This window comes from Psittacula echo (assembly GCF_963264785.1).
Source record: "Psittacula echo genome assembly, chromosome: 18".
Lineage (NCBI taxonomy): Eukaryota > Metazoa > Chordata > Aves > Psittaciformes > Psittacidae > Psittacula > Psittacula echo.
In genome coordinates, this window is record NC_137754.1 from 2659175 (window position 1) to 2681711 (window position 22537).

At 41.1% G+C, this 22537-nt stretch overlaps 1 protein-coding gene across 3 annotated transcripts in view; it reads left to right on the top strand.

Moving 5' to 3' along the window:
* Nucleotides 1-22537, top strand: part of ARHGEF12 (Rho guanine nucleotide exchange factor 12) — a 71557-nt gene that overhangs the window by 37845 nt on the left and 11175 nt on the right. For 2 of the 3 annotated variants that reach the window (XM_080631579.1, XM_080631577.1), the window contains exons 5-30: nt 3072-3170; nt 3582-3631; nt 4025-4082; nt 4832-5010; nt 5221-5298; nt 5753-5872; nt 6192-6326; nt 7379-7450; nt 8224-8316; nt 8665-8775; nt 9283-9381; nt 9994-10036; nt 10128-10233; nt 11064-11201; nt 11674-11706; nt 12386-12503; nt 13587-13692; nt 13911-14123; nt 14596-14725; nt 15015-15050; nt 15678-15832; nt 16508-16654; nt 17476-17561; nt 19010-19135; nt 19936-20050; nt 22345-22445. In XM_080631579.1, coding sequence (XP_080487705.1) covers nt 3072-3170; nt 3582-3631; nt 4025-4082; nt 4832-5010; nt 5221-5298; nt 5753-5872; nt 6192-6326; nt 7379-7450; nt 8224-8316; nt 8665-8775; nt 9283-9381; nt 9994-10036; nt 10128-10233; nt 11064-11201; nt 11674-11706; nt 12386-12503; nt 13587-13692; nt 13911-14123; nt 14596-14725; nt 15015-15050; nt 15678-15832; nt 16508-16654; nt 17476-17561; nt 19010-19135; nt 19936-20050; nt 22345-22445 — 2747 coding nt within the window. The remainder of the gene's footprint in view (nt 1-3071; nt 3171-3581; nt 3632-4024; nt 4083-4831; nt 5011-5220; nt 5299-5752; nt 5873-6191; nt 6327-7378; nt 7451-8223; nt 8317-8664; nt 8776-9282; nt 9382-9993; nt 10037-10127; nt 10234-11063; nt 11202-11673; nt 11707-12385; nt 12504-13586; nt 13693-13910; nt 14124-14595; nt 14726-15014; nt 15051-15677; nt 15833-16507; nt 16655-17475; nt 17562-19009; nt 19136-19935; nt 20051-22344; nt 22446-22537) is intronic. The other variant, XM_080631578.1, reaches the window with a different exon arrangement.

Consider the following 22537-nt stretch of genomic DNA (forward strand, 5'->3'; position numbering starts at 1 on the left):
ATGGGGCTGGAGAACTGAGAGCCATGGTGTCGCAGAGGGAATAGTGCCACCTATTGAAGAGCTGATAATTTGGCTTTTCTTGCAGTTCCTGTTTTCTGAGATTGGTCGTTTCTGACTGCTTTCATTTTTAATCTGAAACCTCTTGAACTGCAGCACACAGTTAGCAGATCTACTGTACTCTTGGCTTGAAGCTATACCAATGAGTCTGGGGAATTAGACATGTGGTCTGATTCTGTGTACTTAGAACATAGTTACAGTGATGTCTCTTCGCTTTATGCCATCCAGATACTGTCATGTGAAAGTGAAGTTGGGAATAAGATGATTATTGATGTGAGTACTGTCAGTGAGGAATTCTGTTGACCTTGTGATGTTAACTAAGTGTCAGGGGTGAAAAGTGAAATATCATGGTAAGATACTTCAAAATGAATGACTCCGTTCATTCCCTCCAGAGAACACTAGGAATTGGAACATGAAAGCAAAAAAAGGGGAATGCAGAGCTTTTTGTCGCTTGCTACCATGGGCCCTTCGCTGTTGCCCCAAATTCGTAGACTTTAATTAAAGTGCGTGAAGTTGGTGTAGTTACTAATTTAATATAAGGATTCCTGTATGTACTTGTGATACCAGGCGTGACGGTAGCAGCTATTGGAAACTTTACATTGTGTGTCACTGAGCTCTCAGTGGTTTGTGGCTTTCCTTAAAGTTCATTCCAGAGTGCCTAATGAGGTGTTCAAGGTACAAGGTGTGGGTTATGAAAACATTGCTGCTCTAGTCTTAAAATTCCACTCCTATAAGCAGATTTCAAATAGAATGTATTTTACTTAAAGAACAAAAGTGAATAAATGACACATTTGAGAGGGTCACTGCTAGTTTTGCCTCACAGCAGAGTGAAAGAGAGCATATGAAGGCTGCTCTTCTTTGTCTATGTGGTCCAGACAGGGAGTGCTAGCAGAGCTGATCTAGTTCTGCAGGTAATACTGTTATCTGCAGAAAACTTTCATATAACTTCATTGAAATCACTATAGAGCATGGTATCTCCCAGCTGGTCTACCTGGACCTTGTTCCAGCCTTTTCTGTTGTATTAAGAGAAGAGTTAAGTGCCTACTTCTTGTCTGAAGGGAATAAATGAAGGGAAAAAACCAATTATGGACTAATTTGTGTTTAAGTCTTAATTTCTGTTGCCTCCCAGTTCAAAAATGGTGGTCTTGGGTGAAATAGAGATGTGTGATGTGAAACAGTTTAATTTCATTCTAAGAGAATTCTTGGAACTTAAATTGTACTCTGTAGGGTCAGTATGTGTTGCACATCCTACTGCATTGCCACTGCTTTGGCATCAGGTTCATTCAAGGAGGAAGCGTATCAGTAGATTCAAGGGTTACTGGTGCTGGAAAAGAAAGAAACTCAGTGGAAGGGCACTATGCAGGGCTATACTGTGCCTTTAAACAGGGACAGTTCTTGTGAGTCAAAAGATTAGTTAGTGCCTTACTCATAAAACCTGTACGTCTGGCAGCAGGATTTAAAACGAGCTGTTTTTAATGGAATAGCATATGTTCTCTTTCCCACACCCCACCCTGGGGCATCATTCTTGTGAAGTGAGACTTAAAGAAGCTTGGTCCTATGGAAGAATGGGAGGTACAAGAGGGAGAGGCATTTTAATTCACTTAACTATATAAAGAGGGTGTGAAAGGTGGTGGGGTTTTTTCTTTGTTTTCACCTTGCATCCGTTCCATCAACTTACTACAGATAGCTGTATATAGCATAATCTGCTTCTACTTTATTGGCAGAAGGAGCAATTCCTGGGATATGATATTATGATCAGGCTGCTGCCGAAGTGCTGGAATACAGCCTTTTCCACTACTCCCACACGCATTTTCATATATGCCACACTGGAGGAGAGCAGGGCTGACTGGGCAGACAGTATTTTCTCTTAAGGCCTCTCATTTCCATTAGGAGTTGCTCTAGAGAAATGAAAGGAGCTATAGTGGGGCAAGAGTAATTTAAGACCTGGGTATGACTCCACACTCTGTTACAAGTAATTCCTTAAAAATGACTTCAGGAAAGACAGTCTTGCTGGGACAGCATCTTCACAGTTCCCTTTGCTCCCTCTATCCTAAATGAAACTGATACACTTTTGCTGTCTGTGGAGAGCTGCAGTTCTTTCTTGAGGTACTAGTGTATAAAATGAAGAAGCAAAGCAAGCTGATAGAAGTAAGGGTGATGTTGAGTTCATTTTCAGGTGAACAGTAAATGTACACAACATTGCACCTTTTCTAAATGCTGCACCTACTAGGTACATTTATCTCTGCAGCAGTATTTATGTTCTCAGTATATGGAGTAATCCTAACACAGGGAAACAAAGCAAGTTAAAGGAGGAGCAGAATCAAACTTGCATCTCCTTTATTTTGGCTCCATACTTCAGTAGCTCAGTGGGAAGCATGGTCTTGATCTGTGCAGTGTAGTAAGCGTGGCTTGTGCTTCTTTACTGCTGCTGCGCTGGTTCTGAGCGATAAGGTCATCTCTGATGGAAGATGCCGCAAGATGAGTTTTTTGCTGAGAATTGAAAGAACTTATCCTGTTTAAATCTGTTTCAGTCCAACCTGCTGATGTTGGTCTGAGCGATTTGTGACTTCTTTAATAGAGCAGCTTGTAAAAGATGTTTGGTGTTTTGGATGGTGTACTGGACCATGACAACCCTCTGCTGTACTTCAGAGAACTATCCAGACAAAGGGAAATTATGCTCTTTGGTTCATGCATATAGTTGCTCTTCCTTACAAGCTGCTTTTGCCTCAAGTTGTGTCTGATGTGCCAGAGCTGTCTGCATCTTTGCTGTTGTATATCTCTGTTTTGTGTAACTGAAGCAATAAGCTTGACCTGTGTTGATATTCCTGTCTGTTTCTGGACTGATGCCCTGTTTCTGTCTCTCGTATATTTTTTCCTCTCTGTTGTATTACACCAGTTTCTTTCAGTACTCTGTGATTATCTAGGAGGATAAGGTTTTGGACTGATGCCTAGCTTGTGTCTCTGTATTTTTCTCCTTCTCTTTCTTCTGCCCTTTCCCCACCTTTCTTATGCAGGTCTTGTTCAACGGTGTGTTGTTATCCAACGGGATGAAAACGGTTTTGGGCTGACAGTCAGTGGAGACAATCCAGTCTTCGTGCAGTCCGTCAAAGAAGGTAAGCAGGCTTGCTAGATGCTCTAGCCAGAGCAGCCTAGAGGGTTTTCATGTGAATTGGAGAAATATGTGCATGTGCTGGCGGTGAAAACTCCAAATGGCCTCCTCAAAAATGGGATGGCTGTAGCTTAAGGAATAGATGTTCAAGGCCAAATTGGGATGCAGTGAACTGATGTATTTGGAAACTGACGTCGTTTCTGAGAGGAACTAAGCGCAATGGGATTGCGGCTTGATGTAAAATAAGAACAGGAGTGCTCTAGTCTGGGTACTCAGAGATCTTAATGTGATAGAGACAGGGGGAGTTCGGGTGAGTGTGGGAAATAGCTTTGCGTGGAGCTGCAGAAGTCCTTAAACCTTCTTTGTTTTGAATGCTTCTGTTGAAATTGAACTAAATGATTTCTTGCCTCTCTAGATGGAGCAGCCATGCGGGCTGGAGTGCAAACAGGTGATAGAATTATCAAGGTAAAGGCATTCAAATCATCAAAGAAATGGGTCCTTTGTCTTAAATGATCTCTTTCCCTGTTCTCTTTTCCTCCCAAACAACTAAGAAATCAAGTCAGTAACTAAAAAGTTATTTAAACTATTGCTGCAGAATGCTGGTTGTGCTGCAGTAGCTACTGCCTCAGATAGAGCTGTGATTTCAACTAAGCATTTGAATTAATCAATTAGATTAGCTCCCCTAATACTTTTTCTTACTGGTCAGAGGTGGATTGCTATTTTCTTTATGTGCTGTTTGGTTTGCTTTGGGGGGTGTGTGTATAGGTTTCTTCTTGCAGAGCGATGCTCACTGAGATAAACTGTTAGAAGTTGGAAATGAATAGCTAAATACTAACTTTCCCTTCCTCCCTGCCCCAGGTGAATGGCACTCTTGTAACACACTCAAACCATTTGGAGGTGGTAAAGCTGATCAAGTGTAAGTAATGGCAGATTACTACTTTTGTTCCTGTGCTCCTTTAAAGCATTAAAGGCATAATTATAAAGGACAAGTGATTGATTCAGCTGTCAAGTGAGAAGGATAAGGTCTAACCATGCCCCATGCTGAGAGATAAAGGATGTGTGTGAAACAGTGAAGTGACATTGGGGTAATATTGACATCTCAAACTTGAGCTTCTACGTGCTTCTGCAGCTTCTCCTTAGATTGGTGTTTGAAGTTACCATCAAACCTTGCCTATGAGTCTTCCCATCTTTTGAGTCCATGTTAAATACCATAACTATTTAGACACCCCTTATTGTATGATGCCTACAAAGTACTGGTGTTTCTAAAGGGAAGTACCTTCTTGGTTGCTTTTCTTGTACGAGGAAGAAGATGGTAGCGGTTCCTTCCACCCTAGCCAAGTTTATTTTGTGGCATGAGCATATGTATGTGGCATGAGCATATGTATACTGTAAATGCAACCTGGTAGATGTAACCTGCTGGACTAGAAATTGGATTGTGTGCTTTTATGAAGTATGATTAACATGAAGGTTTTTGGATTACCTGAACTTTAATTGGAGGTCTCTAAAACCGAGCTCTCAGTGCTCTCAGGATTTCTGGTTTGAAGAACAGATGGGTGACAAATGGTCTGAGTTTGGTCTCTAGGGCAAAATGACAAGCAGAGAAACAGCAACCATAGAAATCTGCACGTGTGTCTGAAAGGTGACTTGTTCTTGTTCTCCCTGCAGCGGGGTCCTATGTAGCTCTCACTGTTCAGGGGCGCCCACCAGGGTCGCCTCAGATTCCATTAGCTGATTCTGAAGTGGATCTGGCAGCGTTTGGTCATATGTCTCCCATCATGACATCTCCCCATTCACCTGTTGCATCAGGAAATGCGGAAAGGATTACTAGCCCAGTGCTTGTGGGGGTAAGGTTTAAAGCTCTTTTTCCGCAGAACAGTGTAGCAGTGGAAGAAATGTAGTCATATATACGTTTTTCCTGAATTGTTTTGCTTCTTGTTGGGCTTTTCAGAGCCTGTAGTTAGGAAGCAGATGAAAAGCAGGCATATCTGTTTGCCTTGTCTTTCTTCCCAGCCCCCCCCCAAAAACCCATCTCTTACTCTCTCCATATCTTATAGGAGGAGAATAATATTGTCCACAACCAGAAGGTGGAGATTCTGAGAAAGATGTTACAGAAAGAGCAGGAACGGCTGCAGGTACTGGAGTTGCAAGAGTTGGAGAGGGGTGGAGCAAAGTATGATGCAAATACAAAGATTGGTTGTTGAATCACTACTTAGCAGCATCTTCAACATTCCCACGCATTGCTTGTGTTTCAGCTTAGCTTTTCTATATCCCAGCCTAACACCAGAGATCTAGTCACTTTCTTAAGTGGAAATGGACATATCCCTCAGTCTGATCTAATCTTTGGGCAAGTAAGCATCTTTGAGGGATTCCAGGAAATCTCAAGAGTGTGGTTATTTTCATAAGGCACAGGAGAGAGAGGGGAGCTATATAGAATGGCCATTCTGTCGCATCCACTTAGTAGGTGTGCAGATGTGCTATTTATTGGTTTAAATGTGTCAGTGGGGATTGTAAGCAGTAGTAGGTTGTAGTTCTAAGCTTTGCTGTTGACCAGATACTGAGCGAAAGCTCATAAAATATATTTTTCAGTCTCTGCAAGAAGAGTATAACCGATCACCCGCAACGCGACTGTTCAAAGAGATACAGGAAGCGAAGAAGCACATTCCTCAGCTGCAAGAGCAGTTGTCCAAAGCCACAGGCTGTACTCAGGTAACAGAATGTGTCAGGCTTCTCTGTGCTGTGTTCCGGGTGAAAATTCTTGGGGGTGATGGTGGTGTGGGCAAGCAGGAGCTCCCTGCCATGTGCTTGTACAGGCAAACTGCACCCTCTAGAGTTGAGAGTTGTAGTTAGGCTTGCAGAGGCTGTCAAGCAATACAGTGCACTGTCGATATGTGAAGTAGACTTTAAAATGGACTTTCAAATCAACAGTCAAAAAGTGCTTTTAAAACAGTAAGTGCAGTGTTTAAGGATTGACTCTTGAAATATTCTGCTTGCTCTGTGCTGTCTTCAACTCACTTTATCTTTGTAGGATGGAGTCTTGTCCTCCAGGTCTGTAACAGACTCGCTGCAGATCAATGAAGTGGAGGCAGAGAGTGGGGATTGTGTGAGCAAACTAGATTACAGTGGTGACAGCCCCTCCCGACCAAACAGTGACATTACTGATGTGAGTCTTCAACTGCTCCATGACTTTGCTTCTATATGGCTTGCATTTAGTTTTCTAGTAGAGATTCTTTATGTTTGTGTTGTCTTGTGTATCATACATATGTACTCTGACTCAGTAACACTGTATTACAAGAATGGACTTCTCAGTACACACCAAAATAAATTCCCAAGAAAGCATGCTATATTGGACTTCTCTTAGGATTGGGGAAGAAATAGTGTGGGGTTTGGGTTTTTATCCAGGATTAGATTTTCCTGGCACAATCCCGGAAACCAGACAAAGAAAGATGGATGCCAGCATCTTTCTCAGAACTCAGAGATGCCAATTAGAGCATCTTCTAAGAGTATGGTAATGTTCCAATTGTGGTAGCTGTGACTCAGATCTAGTCAGTGGGCAAGTTGCCATGAAAGTGGGGAAGTGCCTTACTTGTACCAAATAAGCTTCAATTATTGCCAGCAGTAAAGGCTCTTAATCTGTTCACTCAGTAGTTATCAATCTATGTGCTCAGATGGTCTCCCCAATGGAGTGCCTTAGCACCTAATCCTTAATTAAAAGTCACTATCTGATTAGTGCAGAGCAATTGAGACTGTGTACTTGGGTTTTGGCCTAGGTTTGTGGTTTAACTTAAGGATGTGGGAGCTAAATTTGTACTTGCATTTGGAAGTAAAAGGAAGGTGGGTCAGATACGCCTCTAAGATGTGAACATGCATAACTGTTTTGCCACATTCCAGCTCCAAATCTGACTAGACATCCCCATGTTTGTATATAATAAATGAGGAACAAAATTCACAGCTATCTTCCTAATCAAATTCATCCTGTTAGTATTGTGGATGGTACGTGATCACTGGAGACGATTGACACTCAGACAGTCAAACGCCTGGATATTACTGTGGACACACTGAAGATAAGCCAACAGGACATGCTTTTTGCGTGTTTAACAGTTCACTCTGATAGAAAAGAGAAGTTTTGGTTGTTGTGGCTGAAAGGCTTAACTGCAGTTCTCATTTTCATGGATTTGCTGGTACTTACCAGAATTGAACTTCCTTCTTGTGCAGAGTCCACGCAGTGGCTTGAAGGAGCGGGTTTATCCAGATGAGAGCCCAGAGAAGACTGAGGTTCAAGATACTGTGAGTACAAAACATGAAGTGTCACAACAGCATCTCCTGTAATGGGCCCATTAAAGCCTTGCTGGGTTTCTCCACTGTCTAGATGAAGCATGCATAAACTTTGGTTTAGAAATTAAAATTGTGGAGGGAAAGTTAATTAGCTGAGTAAATGTTTATGGAGCTTAAAAGCAGGCACATTTAGAACCGAGAAACATATCATCAGCAGTAAAACAGCTGGACCTAAAGTAGGTAGAGCCATTGTACATACTTTATTACTTGAGTCCAGCAGTAAATGATAAAGTCTTTTCTTTAGGATATTTGGTCATTATGAGGCTGGCATTGTCAGTTATGGGCTCAAGATTAGGTAGAAGTGAAACATAGCAGAAAGTGCAGACCTATCTGAACGCGTTATCTTCCTTAGGATGGCTTCTGAAATGTTTTTCCCCTCATCTGCTTGACTTTCGAAAGTCGTATTTCTCCATTTGTACTAAGATGGCATTTGTCATATGCCACATGCTTAATGTGCTCATGTCTGTATATGATGCAGTTGGTTTTGAATCATCTGATTTAATCTTTTTCTGAGTGCTTGTAACTTGGGAGAAGCATTTGTAAGGGGATCTTGTAACTGCAAAATTGGGCAAGGTTGAGTAAAGACAAATGGATTTCCAGTGGGTTTTGAGATCAGTATTTCTAACTTGGTAAAGAAGTTTTACTGTGCCAAGAGTGAAATAGCACTGTACATTTCCTCTTTCCCTTCCCTACCCTTCTTTTCCCTTGCTTCTGACTCACCACAGGATTCCCAGTCCAGTGTTGGAAGTCCTTTATCCCGAGTGGTGCCTCAGATCATTGGAGCAGAGGATGATGACTTTGACACTGAACAGGAGCAGGTGGGAATGACTTTTAGCCACCCCTTTCCTCCCTTGACCAGAATTCTTCATTCGATAGTATGCCATCTTTGATATCTTCTGTTGCTGTCACAGCAATATAGCTGCCATGGCTTTTGACACACTTATGTGGAGTTATTTTAGCTGTCCTTTGCTCTGGATTATATTTCATTATATTGTACTCGGTGCTCAGCAGCTCCTTCTGGGATGTGAGAATGGCATCACAAAGGTTCTGGAATTGATTAGTTTTAATTATACAAATGAGGAGCTAAGCTATTGAAACAAAGCTTCTTGGGTTTTCTACCAGTAGCTTTCTTGAATAATTGAAATAGTTTCCATGGCTCTCTACAGATTAATGGACAGTGCAGCTGTTTCCAAAACATTGAGCTCCTGAAATCTCGCCCAGCTCACCTGGCTGTTCTTCTGCATCATGTGGTGTCCCAGTTTGACCCTGCCGCATTGGTAAGATGATCTGGAATTGTTGTCCTGGCCCAAATTGGTAGTCTTAACCAGTGTATCAGGATTTCCTTGTTCTTATATAGCATTGTCAGTGATATGGCTGTATCAGCAAGGAGAGAAATGCAGATCCTGTGCGGCCATGAGAGTATTTCAGATAAATGAAGAGAAGCATGAAAAAAGCCTCCCTTACATTTAGTTGTTTACAAATAAGGATTTAGCTCTTGAAAGCTTTTAATTGTACCCTGAAGAGGTGGGATCAGTTTTCTGTGGGGAAGGTCTGATCCCCCTTCATCTCTCTTCCTGCCCACCCTCACCCTTCCCTTTTCTGCTGATTACCAGAGCAGCCAAGCTGAGGTTACCTGAGCCGTCTAGATGGCTCAAAGTAGTTAGGAAGAGTTTCAATCCACCAACACTGAATTCCTTGAAATATTTGAATGAAAACTTGGGAATTAGGGGTGTTAGAAGAGTTCTTGTGGTATCGCTTAATTTCTTCCCCTCTGTTTCCCACAGTTGTGTTACCTTTACACAGACTTGTACAAGCAGACCAACTCCAAAGAGACTCGGCGTGTCTTCCTTGAGTTTTACCAGTTCTTCTTGGACCGAGCTGCAGTACGTTCCAGTCACTTCTTGCGCTTTCAAGCATATCTAGCAAGTTGACTTTTCCCCCTCTCCACTCACCTGAACTGGAAAAAACTAAGGAGTTATTTAAGTCCTCCAAAATAAAAAGGTTTTCTTGTTTAGATGTTACTCATGAATGTGGCAAAATACAGCCATAAGTGCCTGGTAACTCAGTAAATCACAGGGAATGTGTTGTCTGGTAGAAGAAACAGGTTTTTAATACATAAGCAAGCTCTAGCTGTTATGCATTGTCTTTTAGTTAATAATTGCTGCACATATTGATGTAGCTATTATGAGAATTGGGAAATCTTATGGATCTGTTGGAAAATCTGAGAAACTTCTATGCTGTCTTAAATTGGTCTACCAGATAGTGTAGTAGAGGCTAGAACAATGTCTTCAGATAAAATAATCCTTCTGTAATATAATATATATTCAAAATGGGAGTCTCCCCCTTTATATCATATATGGGTATATATATATATCAGGTGATCAGGTTGTATGACTTCAGCTTGTGAGGGGATTTTCTTGTGTGTTTTGTACTGCGTGTTTTATTGGGGTGGTGTTTGCTGTGTCTGTTCTCCCAGCTTTTCTTTTCCTTCGCAGAACCTGAAAGTTCCAGTTCCAGATGAAATCTCCTTAGAACTAGGTAGGGTGCTCTTGCATTGGTTATCTCTTTCCGTGTTTCTCCTGTCTGAGGGAGTGCCAGAGAATAATCTATTATCTGTTCTGCTTTACAGACAGAAGAAGGCCAGAACTCCTTCCTGAAGAGCTTCATCGTCAGTTTATACAAACTATGCAAGATAAAGTCTGTCCAGAAGTTCAAAGGAATCTGGAAGATTTCAGGTAACAGCAGTTATCCATGTAGATTTCGTTGAATTCATGCTTGCTTTCAGTCAGTGTGTTCTGTATAGGGGAAGTCCAAACTCAAGGGACATAGTGATTCATCTTGGACTGAATAGGAAGATGGCACTGGAGAGGGCCTCCAGGGTCACGCTGTGACCAATCCTTGAATGTTTTTTGACACTGCGTTCAAAGTAATTGCAAGATCAGTTTTAGAGCTTTGATTCTTCATTCCTTGAGGCTCTTTGAGGCAATTTCAGAACATTGTTTCTTAGGTGAGATGATATAAATCCTTCGTACCAGTTGTGTTTGCTGTCAGCTTTTATCTTGCTTATTATTTTTCCCCCTTTATTTTCCTTTTTCCCTTCTCTCTCCTTTTTGGGCACAGAAGACTTCACTTCACAAGGTTGCCGTAGGCATATAGTAGAAATTGATAATTAATATGCCCTTTCATCAGGAGTTGTAAGAGCTCAGTGCCAACATGAGACATTAGACCAAGACAAGTGTTCATTTATACCTAAAAATGTCCCAATTCAAGTATATGCTTCAAATACACAACCGGGGATGCTGCAAAAAGAGTAACTACTTTTTCTTGACCCTTGCAATAGCTGCCTCTCTTTGATGAATACCATACAACATCATTTCTCCAAAGGCTGTCTTAGCTAAGTTTTACAGTGAGCACAAATGTTGTAGAGAAATGTCATGACTTCAACATTTTCATACAGAAACCAATAATAAAACCTGTTTGACATTCAGAATGTCAAGAGGTTGCTTTTCCTTGTTACAGGTCACTACTCAAGTTCAAGTGATGCTTCCCTCTCCTCATTTTTCAGGCAGAAACGTAGTATGGGATTGACCCTGGCAGAAGGAGAGCTAACTAAGCTGGATGCAGAGAGAGTTCGTGACCGGATTGCGATGGAGAAGGAAAGAGCATGTGCAGAGCAGATTATTGCTAAAATTGAGGAAGTCTTGTGAGTAACAGCAGGTTTAATTGTGGGGGTAGAAAAGATTCTACCCTGAACCTAAAAACGGTAAAGGAATTAGGAAATAGAAGCAACTTGGCATCACTACATTTACATTGGTTCCCCTGTTTGCTATCAATGTATATATGAGTAATGATAGCCAAAAGTAAGCTAATATTTAGGTAAAGTCCTTGTATGTTTTCAAGGAGGCTGCTGTTCAAATAGCAGAGGTAATGTTGTCATTGTGAGCTTCTGCATTATTAGATCAGAGTCCCTTTTTTGGGTGGTGGAAACCTGTAGCTTCAGAACCCATGCTTTACTTTTAATGTAAGCTGAATGAGCCTTCCTTCACCACACCCGCTCGTGGGACTTGCTGACATTCGAAAGGGTGCTTTGAACACAGCAGCTGATGCTCTGGGTGGGTGTGAATGGGTGTTAATTGGTTTTTGAGTTTCGTTTTTAAAGTCTTTCTTGTTTTTAGGATGACATCTCAGCCTTTGGAAGAAGACAAGAGGTAATAGAACTTGCGTAGTCTTGTCTGTGAAGTAAGAACCCCACTGCTGGCTCTATGTTCTGAGCAGCATAAGACAGCCCTCTGCTGGCTGTAGCCACAAACTCTTCTTCCTAAATCCCCTGGCATAATTAATTGGAATTCAGAGCATCAACCTCTTGCTCTCAGTCTCTTCTGATTCTGAAGTTTGTTGCCTTTGTTTCAGATCTGTTGCTGAGAGTTTGTGTTTCTTTTGGTTTTGTCTTGTAGCTGTTTCAGTCTGGTCTAGCATTTATTTTCTGTATGTGCCTTGCCTTGTTCAGTTTGTATACAAGCTGTCTGGGTAGCTTTTACTCTACTCTTTATATCAGCCGTACCTTTTACTGTTACTAAGTTTGAACAATAACTCAAAACTATAATGTGAATTCAAGTGTGTATTTGGTATATCATTTCAGGACCTTCTGTGTACTGCTCAAAATTAATTTACCTCCTAGGCTTATATACTCCATCTTTTGCTTACAAAAGGAACAAATGCTGGTATTAGCTGAGTCTTTTCCATTGTCTGTGATAGTTTATTTCATCTTAAAAACCCCCAAATTTGCCAATTTTTTTTAATCAAAAAATAGTTAATTTCTCAACAGAAAGTTTGCATTTGACATGTCCTCTTATTCTTCATCTTCTTTGTTTTTCATATATTGGGCAGTTCCACAATGCAGTATGTGATTCTTACCTACATGAAACACCTGGGAGTCAAAGTTAAAGAACCTCGGAACCTGGAGCAGAAGCGTGGCCGTATTGGTTTCTTGCCAAAGATCAAGGTAGTAGTGTTGTGGCCAGAGTGCGTTTGTTTAAAGCTGCCCAGCTTGTGCTTCGTTAGATTTCAGGATCCACTTCTACATGACACTTCAGAAGTTGGTATGATTTTACAGTAAATTGCAGCATCAAGAGGATCTGGGGTTACTGAGCTGCACAGAAAGCCTAAGAGCTGAAATTGGGTTCTACATCTGCTTTCAGATATGTGAATTAGAAAGGAGTTGTCTTCTTTCTTCGGTTACCTGTAGGCCTGAATTCTAGCTGCTTAATTTTGACATTTCTAGCCTTACTAAAACTTGGGGTGGCAAACCTTTCTTACAATTAATACAACCTCGAATCACGAGTATCTCATTTAGGCTAATCTGGCTGTTGGCCTGTATGCTTTAGCTTTCTTCTTAAGAAACTTGCCCAAAACCTCATGCTTCACAATGCAGGAAAGCTGCTCTTCCTGCCACCCACACTTTCCACTTATATACTGAATGTTGCCACTAAAACTCATCTCTGTGGGTGTATTCAGTTGTCCCCCACAATATGGGGGTGTCTGTGGTCACAGTAGCTACTTATTTTCACCAGCATTCCAGCTTCTTTGGTGATGTTAAGATTGTTAGAAGCAGTTCTGCACTGACAGTGCAAAAAAGGTTAGTTCAGGCATTCACAACCTTTCTGAACAGGTAAGATAAGTTGCACTTCTGTCTCCCAGATAGGAGTCTGTATGCTTATGGAGGCTTGGAGCCACAAGATGCCGTGCCCTAGGGAAAAAAGATGCTAGTGGTTGCTCTGAATTAGTCTCATACCCTAGGGAGGAGAGTGGTTCCTGCTAAGTTAAAAACAGGGTGTATGAGTTTTTGCTTATACCAGATGTATCTCTTCAGGTACTGTGGCTCCCTGCTGCTAACCCTGTTACATGCCATTCATAGTGTTTCCATAGGCTGTCTTTGCCTCTGATGCTGCAGGATGTTGACCTCTCAATAACTTATTAGAAATAAAACTCTCTTGTACCAAACTCCTGCAGTTTTAAAGAATTAGTCACTATCTCAGTTAATAACTGCATTTGAAGAAATGAGTGACCTGTTTGCTTTGTTTTTCTGCAGCAAAGTATCAAGAAAGAGAAAGAAGGAGAGGAAAAAGGAAAGAGAAGAGGCTTTCCTAATATTCTGGGCCCACCAAGGAGACCAAGTCGACATGATAGCAGTGCAAGTATGTAAAACAAGCAGATATATGTTCCCTAAATGTTAGTCTGAAAGCCAAATAAGGTCTCTGCTGTCTTTTAAAAATCCATGCTAAGAGGACTCAGTAAACTTTTTGGTTGTAAACATGTTTTTGAAGGCCTAATTTTGTCCTGAAATGCTTCTTCTCTTCATACTGAAAACAGGTAAAGGCTCTTTCAGTGGTATAATGGCTCTGTGTTTGTTCAGTTGGCAGAGCCATGGAAATGCAAAAGCCCCGCCATCTAAAGCATGTACCTCCAGCATCTTCGGTTAGCCCAGAGCCACCAGATTCTAGCAAGATGCGCCAGAGTGGGTCCTCCAGTGAAGGAACAGATGGGCCATACCCACCTGCCAACCCAATGTCTCCTTTGGCAATGGGTCCCTTTTCCTCTCCAGAGGGAAGCAAGGACAGTGAAACAGGTAGGATGTTACTAGCAAAGAGGAGTGATTAAAGGTTGTGTTGTGGACAGGATATGCAAAGCACAGTTCTGATCACAGAATCATAGAATGGGTAGGGGTGGAAAGGACCTTGACTGATGCAACAAACTTGGCAAATTAGGAAATAATTTTGTATCATTAGGCATGATCTTCCTTACCTCAGTCATCTTTTCTGGCATATTGTCTGGCTTAAATCAGGAAATCTTATCAAGGCCAGACATTGTTGTCAGATGGATCCTCTTAACTGTGGCATCGGATCATCTAACAGGAAAAGAGCACAGTCTGAGGTGCCTGTTCTCATAAGCACAAGTCAGTGTCATCTGGAATCACCTAGGAATTCAGTTCTTCCAGCTCTAACCTGAAATGAGGCTGGGAATCCAAAGGCTATGAAGAGGCTGTGAAGTCCTCTAATATACTCTATTTTCTTGACATTTTGTACTTGCTTTCTGTTCAGGTTTGAAGCAGACTGGAGAAGCTCCACCTGCCATTGACTGTATGGAAGGCACACCCCGCACACCTAATAATACCTTTGAATTTCCATCTCCTTTGGAAAACTTGCAGGAGGAGGAGGGAGAATCAGAGAGGTAACTATGGTACTCTGGTTGCTTGAGCTTTGGATGACAGTTGATGTGACAATGGCTGCTGAAGCTTGGTCCAGTTGTTTGTGTTAAACATCACTGGTAGAAGTAGGCAATAGTGGTCTATGTCTGCTACTAAAGTAGTACTAGAAAACTGCCTATCAGGGTGAAGCTGACAGATGGACAGCATGTTCTACTTAGGAAGTTAGGCCTTTACTCTGAAATGATACAAAATGTCTGAGTGGGGTGAAATTCTTGCATAAGCTTCCCTAATAATGTCTTTTGTTCTTTGTAGAATGGTTGACATGGGAACACCAAAGCCTTTTCGCAAGTGAGTGTGCTTACAGATGTTCAGACTTCACTGAATTTGTTTAGATGGTAATAGGTTGTAAAGTAGAATGCAGTAGTGTTCATTGTTCTGAGCTGATGCAGTTGTCTGCATGATCATTCCATTTCCTAAATAATGCATATATGAAATGGGACACTGACATCCATATGTAGGACAAGTGGAGTGAATCATACGCAGATAAGCCCTGTGATCTATGAGTGAAGTGTAGTGATTGTTGTATCTACTGATTTGAATTGATGGATTAAGGAGCTGAGATTTCCATATTTTCTTTTTAAATCTGTGTATTGCTGTTAGCTCTGTATCTGCAGTTAGATGGATGAAAGAAACCGTATTCTGTCCTTTCACCAACTCGATAACTGACTTACTTTATCTGCATCACTAAAACCAGTGCTATGAAAATACTGCCAGAACAGATATTCACTCTTAGTTGTTCTGTAAAGGGCAAAATTAGAAAATGTGCCTGTAGGTTCAAACATCCAACAGCCTCCAGCTATTATGGAGAGCATATTCATAATGCTGTACAACTGTTATATATACTTAGATTTTCTCTTCTTTCTTCCTTACATCCATGCCTAAAGTGGGAAGTACTGACGTATTTTTTCATGTTAGGATGGACAGTGTTGGTTTCGCGGATGTACAAAGTGAAGATGAGCTGTATGATTTTGACATGGACATGGACCCTCCCAACTGGCAGCAACTTGTGAGCCGGGAAGTGTTGATGGGGCTGAAACCCTATGAAATCAAGCGCCAAGAAGTAATTAATGGTGAGATGGCTTTTGATTTTCTCCTAGCTCACCAAGCACAATGTTGAAACCTGTCCTTTGGAGCTTTAAAGTTCTTAACATTTGAAAACTAGGTCTTTCTTCATTGCTCTGCTCAAAGTAGTAGCCATCTATTACTTCTGCCAGAGTTTATGTGTGTGAAACTTGGACATGTTACTGGAAAGTATCCCGAGATGAGATTGGTCCAGTTCTTAGCGAAGAAATAAACAATATTAAGTGGTTTGACACTGAAAGGCCAGTTTGCAGTATCATGTTCTGTAAAGGAAAGCAAGAGGAACTGCCTAGACTGTTGGAAAGCACATGATGCAAATGGAAAGCTTCTACCAAACTTTATCTTCAAAGCTTCATCTGATTTTCAGGTCTTGCAGTTGTGCAGAGCACTCTGTGTGGCTGTATGAGCTGCTAAGAGCTTACTGTTTGTTTGGGGAAAATGACGAGTCATGAACCAGTTGGCTTCTCTGTTCTTCCAAACATGGAAGTATAGCAGAGCGTGGCTCCATTCTGGAGCAAAATGGATTATGGGCCAGCAAGGGCAGTGTTGGTGAGGGAAGGTTTTCAAAGTTCATACTTCTGACTTCTATTTGCTTCACATTTGGACCCATGTTTCCACACCTCTTTAAGTAGGTGCTTAACTCCTACTTTCCTCTCTCTCTCCAGAGCTGTTTTACACTGAGAGAGCTCATGTCCGTACGCTGAAGGTTCTGCATAATGTCTTCTACCAGCGTGTCACCCGGGAGGGGATCCTGAACTCCAATGACAAACGGAAGATCTTTTCAAATCTGGAGGATATCCTTGGGCTTCATGGTAATTGCAGCTGAGGTGGTACTAGGTGATCCAAAGCCTTTCAGCTTTGTAGTAGCAGCTGGAATCCTGGACGCAAGTACCTGAAAAATTTAAGCAAGTGACCCTCAAACAAGAGGCAACCTCATAAAACACTTCAGCTGAGAAAGAATGCTATGGCTGTTCCTCTTCCTTTTGCACACAGTTTGTTTTTCCATTTCTGATTTACAGAGATATCTCGATAAAGAATGCATGTGTCCAGTGTTTCAGATACTTGCCTTTTCTTATCTGTGTGCACAGACTCTCTTGTGCTGATTCAGGCTTTGATAAAAGGAGCAGTGCTTTGATGAATGGTCTTTATGGGTCAACATTTAAAATGTTACAGCTGTTGGTGAACAGGATATGAAAACAAACGTGGAAAGATTGATGTCTTGCAGGTGGTTTTGAAGGATAGCCCTTCCTAATTGGGTAGCCAAAGGACTGGTCAGAATCAGGTTTGGCTCTGCCACTGTATAATCACTTGTATAATTTTATGCAGGTGGATTGAAGTACATTCGACGTTATTCCTATGTTTTTAGAAGGCAGAGATCCTCAGAAAAGATAAGATTGGAAAGGTTCTTAGGGGTCACTTGGGGACAGGGGACGCAGAAGTGCAAAGGAGTTAGGCAACATCTTAGATACTCTGCTAAATTTATTATGTCGTGGGACACTTTCTTTTTTAAAGCTAATTGAAATCATTGCAGATCTACTCTTTTCCTAGAATAGCTTCGATTTTAAAATAATTGCTGAAGCTCAAGCAAACTATTGTAGCAGTATTAATAAAATGGACTTCTTTTGTTTTTAAGTTGCATTGAATGATCAGATGAAAGCCGTTCGAAAAAGGAACGAGACATCTGTTATTGGCCAAATTGGGGAAGACCTGCTTTCCTGGGTAAAATACTTTATTGCTTTTTTCTACTTGAAAATAATGTTTACTAGAATGACAGCCAGAGCTAGAGGTTAGTTGTAATACATATATTAACTGGGAAGGTTATTCCCGATTAATAGGAACTAAAGGCCTTAGAGCTGTCATTTCTATGGAGCCGCCACAGGACTAAAGAACAAAAGCAGGAAGAACTCGCAGGATTGTCATTTGACTCGAGACAAGAGTAATTTAAGGAAGAACAAATAATTTCCTTATGCTGTGTGGGTAGAGTAGAAAGGTAATTTTGGAGACATAAAGGTGAGAGTAGGATTTGGAAGAATGTAATGACACAATTTATTTCAGTAACACTGAGATTGAAGTCTTGTGTTGCCTGTGGTGCAGTTAAAAGATAGGTAAAAATACCCGTTTCCAATCCTGGAATTCATATAGCTGAACCTTTTCTAGCTTCCCTTATGAGCTCCAAATGACAGGAGCAGGAGTGATGTAGATGGTTTAGAAAAAGCAAATTCTCTCTTGGGAATCTCCCAGTTTGCTGTTTGTTTTCAAGCTGACTTAATTTAGGATTGAAGATTGATTTGCTTATTCTTTTCAGCTTTTCATGCCCAAGTCTCTTGTGGTGGTTTTTTATATCCCACTGTTTGTCTAGTATTCCAGGAAAAAAGAAGGGAAGAAAATGAAAATCAGATGTGGCTGGTAAAGAAACGCCTCCAACCCTTTCAGTTCTCCTGCGTATTAGGGAAAAGCAAGAAACTACTTGCTGGAGCTAGCTGGACCTTAAGCTAATAGTTATGTGCCCTTGCATGATGTTCTGGCCAAGTGGCTAAAACAAAAAGACACATTCTCTAGAGTATTTTCAGGAGTTACTACTCTGCATCACAGCCTGGGTAGCAGAAGGGGAAGAGTTGCAGTTTCAGTAACAGATTAACCATCTGTTACCTGCAGCATATTTCTCAGCCCTGCTTATGGCTATTGCTTGCCCTAGCCATGTTTTTGTAGTACCTTTGTTTAGGAAATAAAAGGATATGTTATATTCTGGTTTTTAAACATAGGTGGCCCAGAGAGACAAGATGACCTTTGGTCTTGGCTTTGCTGCCCAATTCTCTCGTAAATAATTGTCATTCATCTGAGTGAAGTTTTTGCTGCTCTCCTTAAGGCTGACAGTGGAGACATGGCCCTGTATTCTCCCTCTGAATTGGCAGTGCATTGGTGGAAAGGTTTGGATGTGCTAGAGCTGGAGACAGGAGAACTGTAGAGTTTGAGGCATCAAGGGGTTCCTCAGTGCGTTAGGAAGACAAGGCCTTAAAACCAGGATGGAAATTACTTCTCATGGTTTGCCAGCAATTCCTTTCTTCCCTGGCAAGACCAGTTGTGCTGCGTGGCTAAATGTCTGTTGAATGTGGCACATGCTGAACAAGAGTCTGTCTAAATTTGGCTTTCTTTGCTTTCTGGCACAGTTTAGTGGACCAGCAGAGGAGAAGCTGAAACATGCAACTGCCACTTTCTGCAGTAACCAGCCCTTTGCTCTAGAGGTCATCAAGTCGCGCCAGAAGAAGGACTCTCGCTTCCAGACCTTTGTGCAGGTGAATTGAATGCAAGGGTTTGAGTTGCCTGAGGATGTGGCTGGTGGCCAGTGTAGCATAATGAATGGCTGTAGATAAAGTTGTTATAATTAATGACATCATGTCTGACATTGTCTTCATATTGGGATCATTTCCAATACTGTATTTAACTCTGCTAATCTGGAGGGAGGAGCCTTTCATTCTGGGGAACACAGAATGTCCTGATAGGATGCAGGAAAGCACATGCTGTCCCAGGCAGGAGATGGCATCTCACTTGAGGTAGCTGCTTCCTAAGGATGTGTAATTCTGTGGGAAAACTGCTCATTTTAGTGCAATTTTCATGCATGTCACGGGCAGAAGACAGATGATATACACCTGTTCTGCCTGCCAGGAAAGGGGCTTGAATACATGTGGCATTTGGAGGAGAGAACATGATCTTCATTACCACAAGCTGTGAAAACTGGTACTACAAGGGTTGAGGTTACATTGAAAAATGTACTGTAGTTTTGCTATAGTGTGAAAGCCTACACCGATGTCTTCCCTGTATGGTGGTGATTGAGATTGATTGGAGATGGTACCAGGCCTCTGTGGAGTAATGAGGGAAGGAAGCTGCTGCTTTTGTCATGAGCCTTTCTTATATGTAATTGTAAACGGAGAGGGAATGTGTTGTCTGAATGATAGATCTTGGCATTTCTTGTCGTGTATGTAATTACTGGAAAGTGAAGTAATAGATGTTTATGTGATGAATGGATGTTACATGTTCAGGTAATTGCGGCCTTAATAAAAATGACAAATGCAGATATTGTGCTGTTTAAATTTAGGATGCTGAGAGTAACCCCCTGTGTCGACGGTTGCAGCTGAAGGATATCATTCCCACAGAGATGCAGAGGTTGACTAAGTACCCCCTTCTGCTGGATAACATTGCTAAGTACACAGGTAAAACCTTTCCTCTAGGGTTCATGCATGCATCTCAGCAGGTTTTCTAGAAAAATACGATTTCAAAGCATATCATAGAATCCCAGACTGCTTTGGGTTGAAGGGATCTTAAAGCTTATCCAGTTCCAACCCCCTGCCACAGGCAGGGACACCTTCCACTAGAGCAGGTTGCTCCAAACCCCATCCAACCTGTAAAGTTGCAATCCAGTAATTGAAATGTAGTTTCCAAATGTTTAGAGGGAGGGGAATGCTGAAGTTTGAAGAGAAACCAAACCACTCTGCTTAGGAAAGTTACTGGCAAAACGACTTGATTGGCTATTAATTTTTGAAGAAGGAAACTGCGAGTTCCCGCCTGTCTCCTCTCCACACTCCAGTTCCTAGCCTGTTTTAGTTTTACACTATTAAGGTTATTAATGGTTTTTAATGATTACAAGAACCAAATGAAAGTGAAGAAATATTTTCTCTGCACCCTCATATTTCTGACTGTAGAAGAGTATGTGACAATGTCAGTGGCTGGAATTAGATTCAGAAGAAAAAGAAATGGGGGAAAAAAGAGCGGTTATCATGTAACTCTTCCATATTACATGCTCGTAGCAACCAAATCTTTAGGAACTGGCTGAGAGGCAAGTTGCATTTGTGCTATTGTTTTGAATAGTCATTAGCATGCCTGTTCTTTCTGTACTTTTCTTAGATATATTTAACTCATTTCGGCAGTCTTAACAGAAATAACTAGAAAGAATTCAATCACTGCAGATGATAATCTATTTGTTTCAATAAATTGGTTTTCAATAATAAATATGCTCTGATAAACATTTTTCGTGAATTCAGGACATTAAGATGGCTCAATCAAACTGTTAAGAGAAAACACATTGAAGTGAATTCTAATTTCCATGTAGATGCATTGGAGAGAGAAAAAGAGTAAGATCTTCAATAACAGAAATCTTTAATCATCCATTACAAACATAAAAATGTGAAAAATGAAGGATCTAATGAAAACCTATCAAGTTATTCCATTGCTTAAACAAGCTTGACTAGACATAGGGCATACTTCTGAGCAAGGAATTAAGGAAAGCATTATAAAATCGAAGCAAAAATCCTGTACTGTTAAGGCTTATGGCAAATCAATGTATTTCTTTAAGGAGAGAATAAAAGCAGGTAAGACAGAACAAATTGATTCTTTTTCTTTAAGGTCACTAATGTCAACTAAGAATTTGAAGCAGACTGAACTTGGAAAGCAGTACTTTCCTACACAACAGACACCAACAGGATCTTAACGTAGCCCTCCTTCCTCATCTGCTGCATCTCTAAATCACTGCAGAATGTTGTAATGTTCTTGCAGAAGGTGAAGCGTAGCTAGGATGTGTTACTCTGAAAGATGTTTCCATCATAACAGGAGAAAATATGATTAATACTACCACAAAATAGCTTTTGAGGTTCACTAGCAGGTACCTGCCGCAGTGTAATTTCATTACTCATAAAAACTATAGTGCATTTACAAGTTGACTCTAATCATAATTAGGAAAGCATGTGATACTCCATTATCCTTGATGTACTTGTTTATTTGCCTGTTAACTCAATCCTTAATGTGGCATATGGTAGTGAGAATGGATGGGGTTCACCTCTGTCTATCTGTGTATGATCAAGTGATGTTGGTAGGAAAGATAACTCGTTTGGTCTTGCTGTAGAGTGGTTTTTATCATCAGGCTGTGTGAATGATACTTTTTTCCTAAGCAGTTAAAATAAATACAGGCAATTTAATTGGAAAATGTTACCGTGTAACACATTTTTTGGATGCTTTGCCTTATGTTTCTTTGTTTTTCTTTCTTCCTAACTAAATAAGTAAAAAGGATTGGGGGAAATGCAAAGCCAGTGGTCAGTTGCCACATCTTGGGACTTTGGCTAGCTGGCTGTGTGTGATCTTAACTATCTACCCCAAGACTCTCTTCGTACCATGGTGGAGTACTGGTGACCTTCTTAGATTCCTCAGAATACTTCTTGGATTGATGTTTGTGGAGTGAATAGTTGCCACAAGCCCCTCAAAAAGGGAGAGTGAGAAGTCTTGTGCTTGTGCACTGGTGCTAATCAAAGGCCAGTGCCTTGTGCAGGGCAAAATGAATTACCTCCTGTCACAAATCTGTTTATGTCATTTCACCTTTGAAATGCAGTGCTTTTGTTGGTATGCTATACTGTGAATTGAAGTTCTTTCTCAGATTTGGGGTCAGCAAACTGCACTGGATTTCTGACTTTTTAACCTTTATTGAAAAGCATTCTTTCGTTTCCTTTTTCTCTTGCAGAACTGCCTGAAGAGAAAGAGAAGGTGAAGAAAGCAGCAGATCATTGTCGTCAGATCCTTAACCACGTGAACCAGGCTGTCAAAGAGGCTGAGAACAAGCAGGTAGGAGGTGAACGGAGTGAGCATCAAGGCTTGGGCAGAAGAGAGTTGAAGGGCAACAACCTGTTCAAGACCTCTAGAGGCTCTGTACTAGT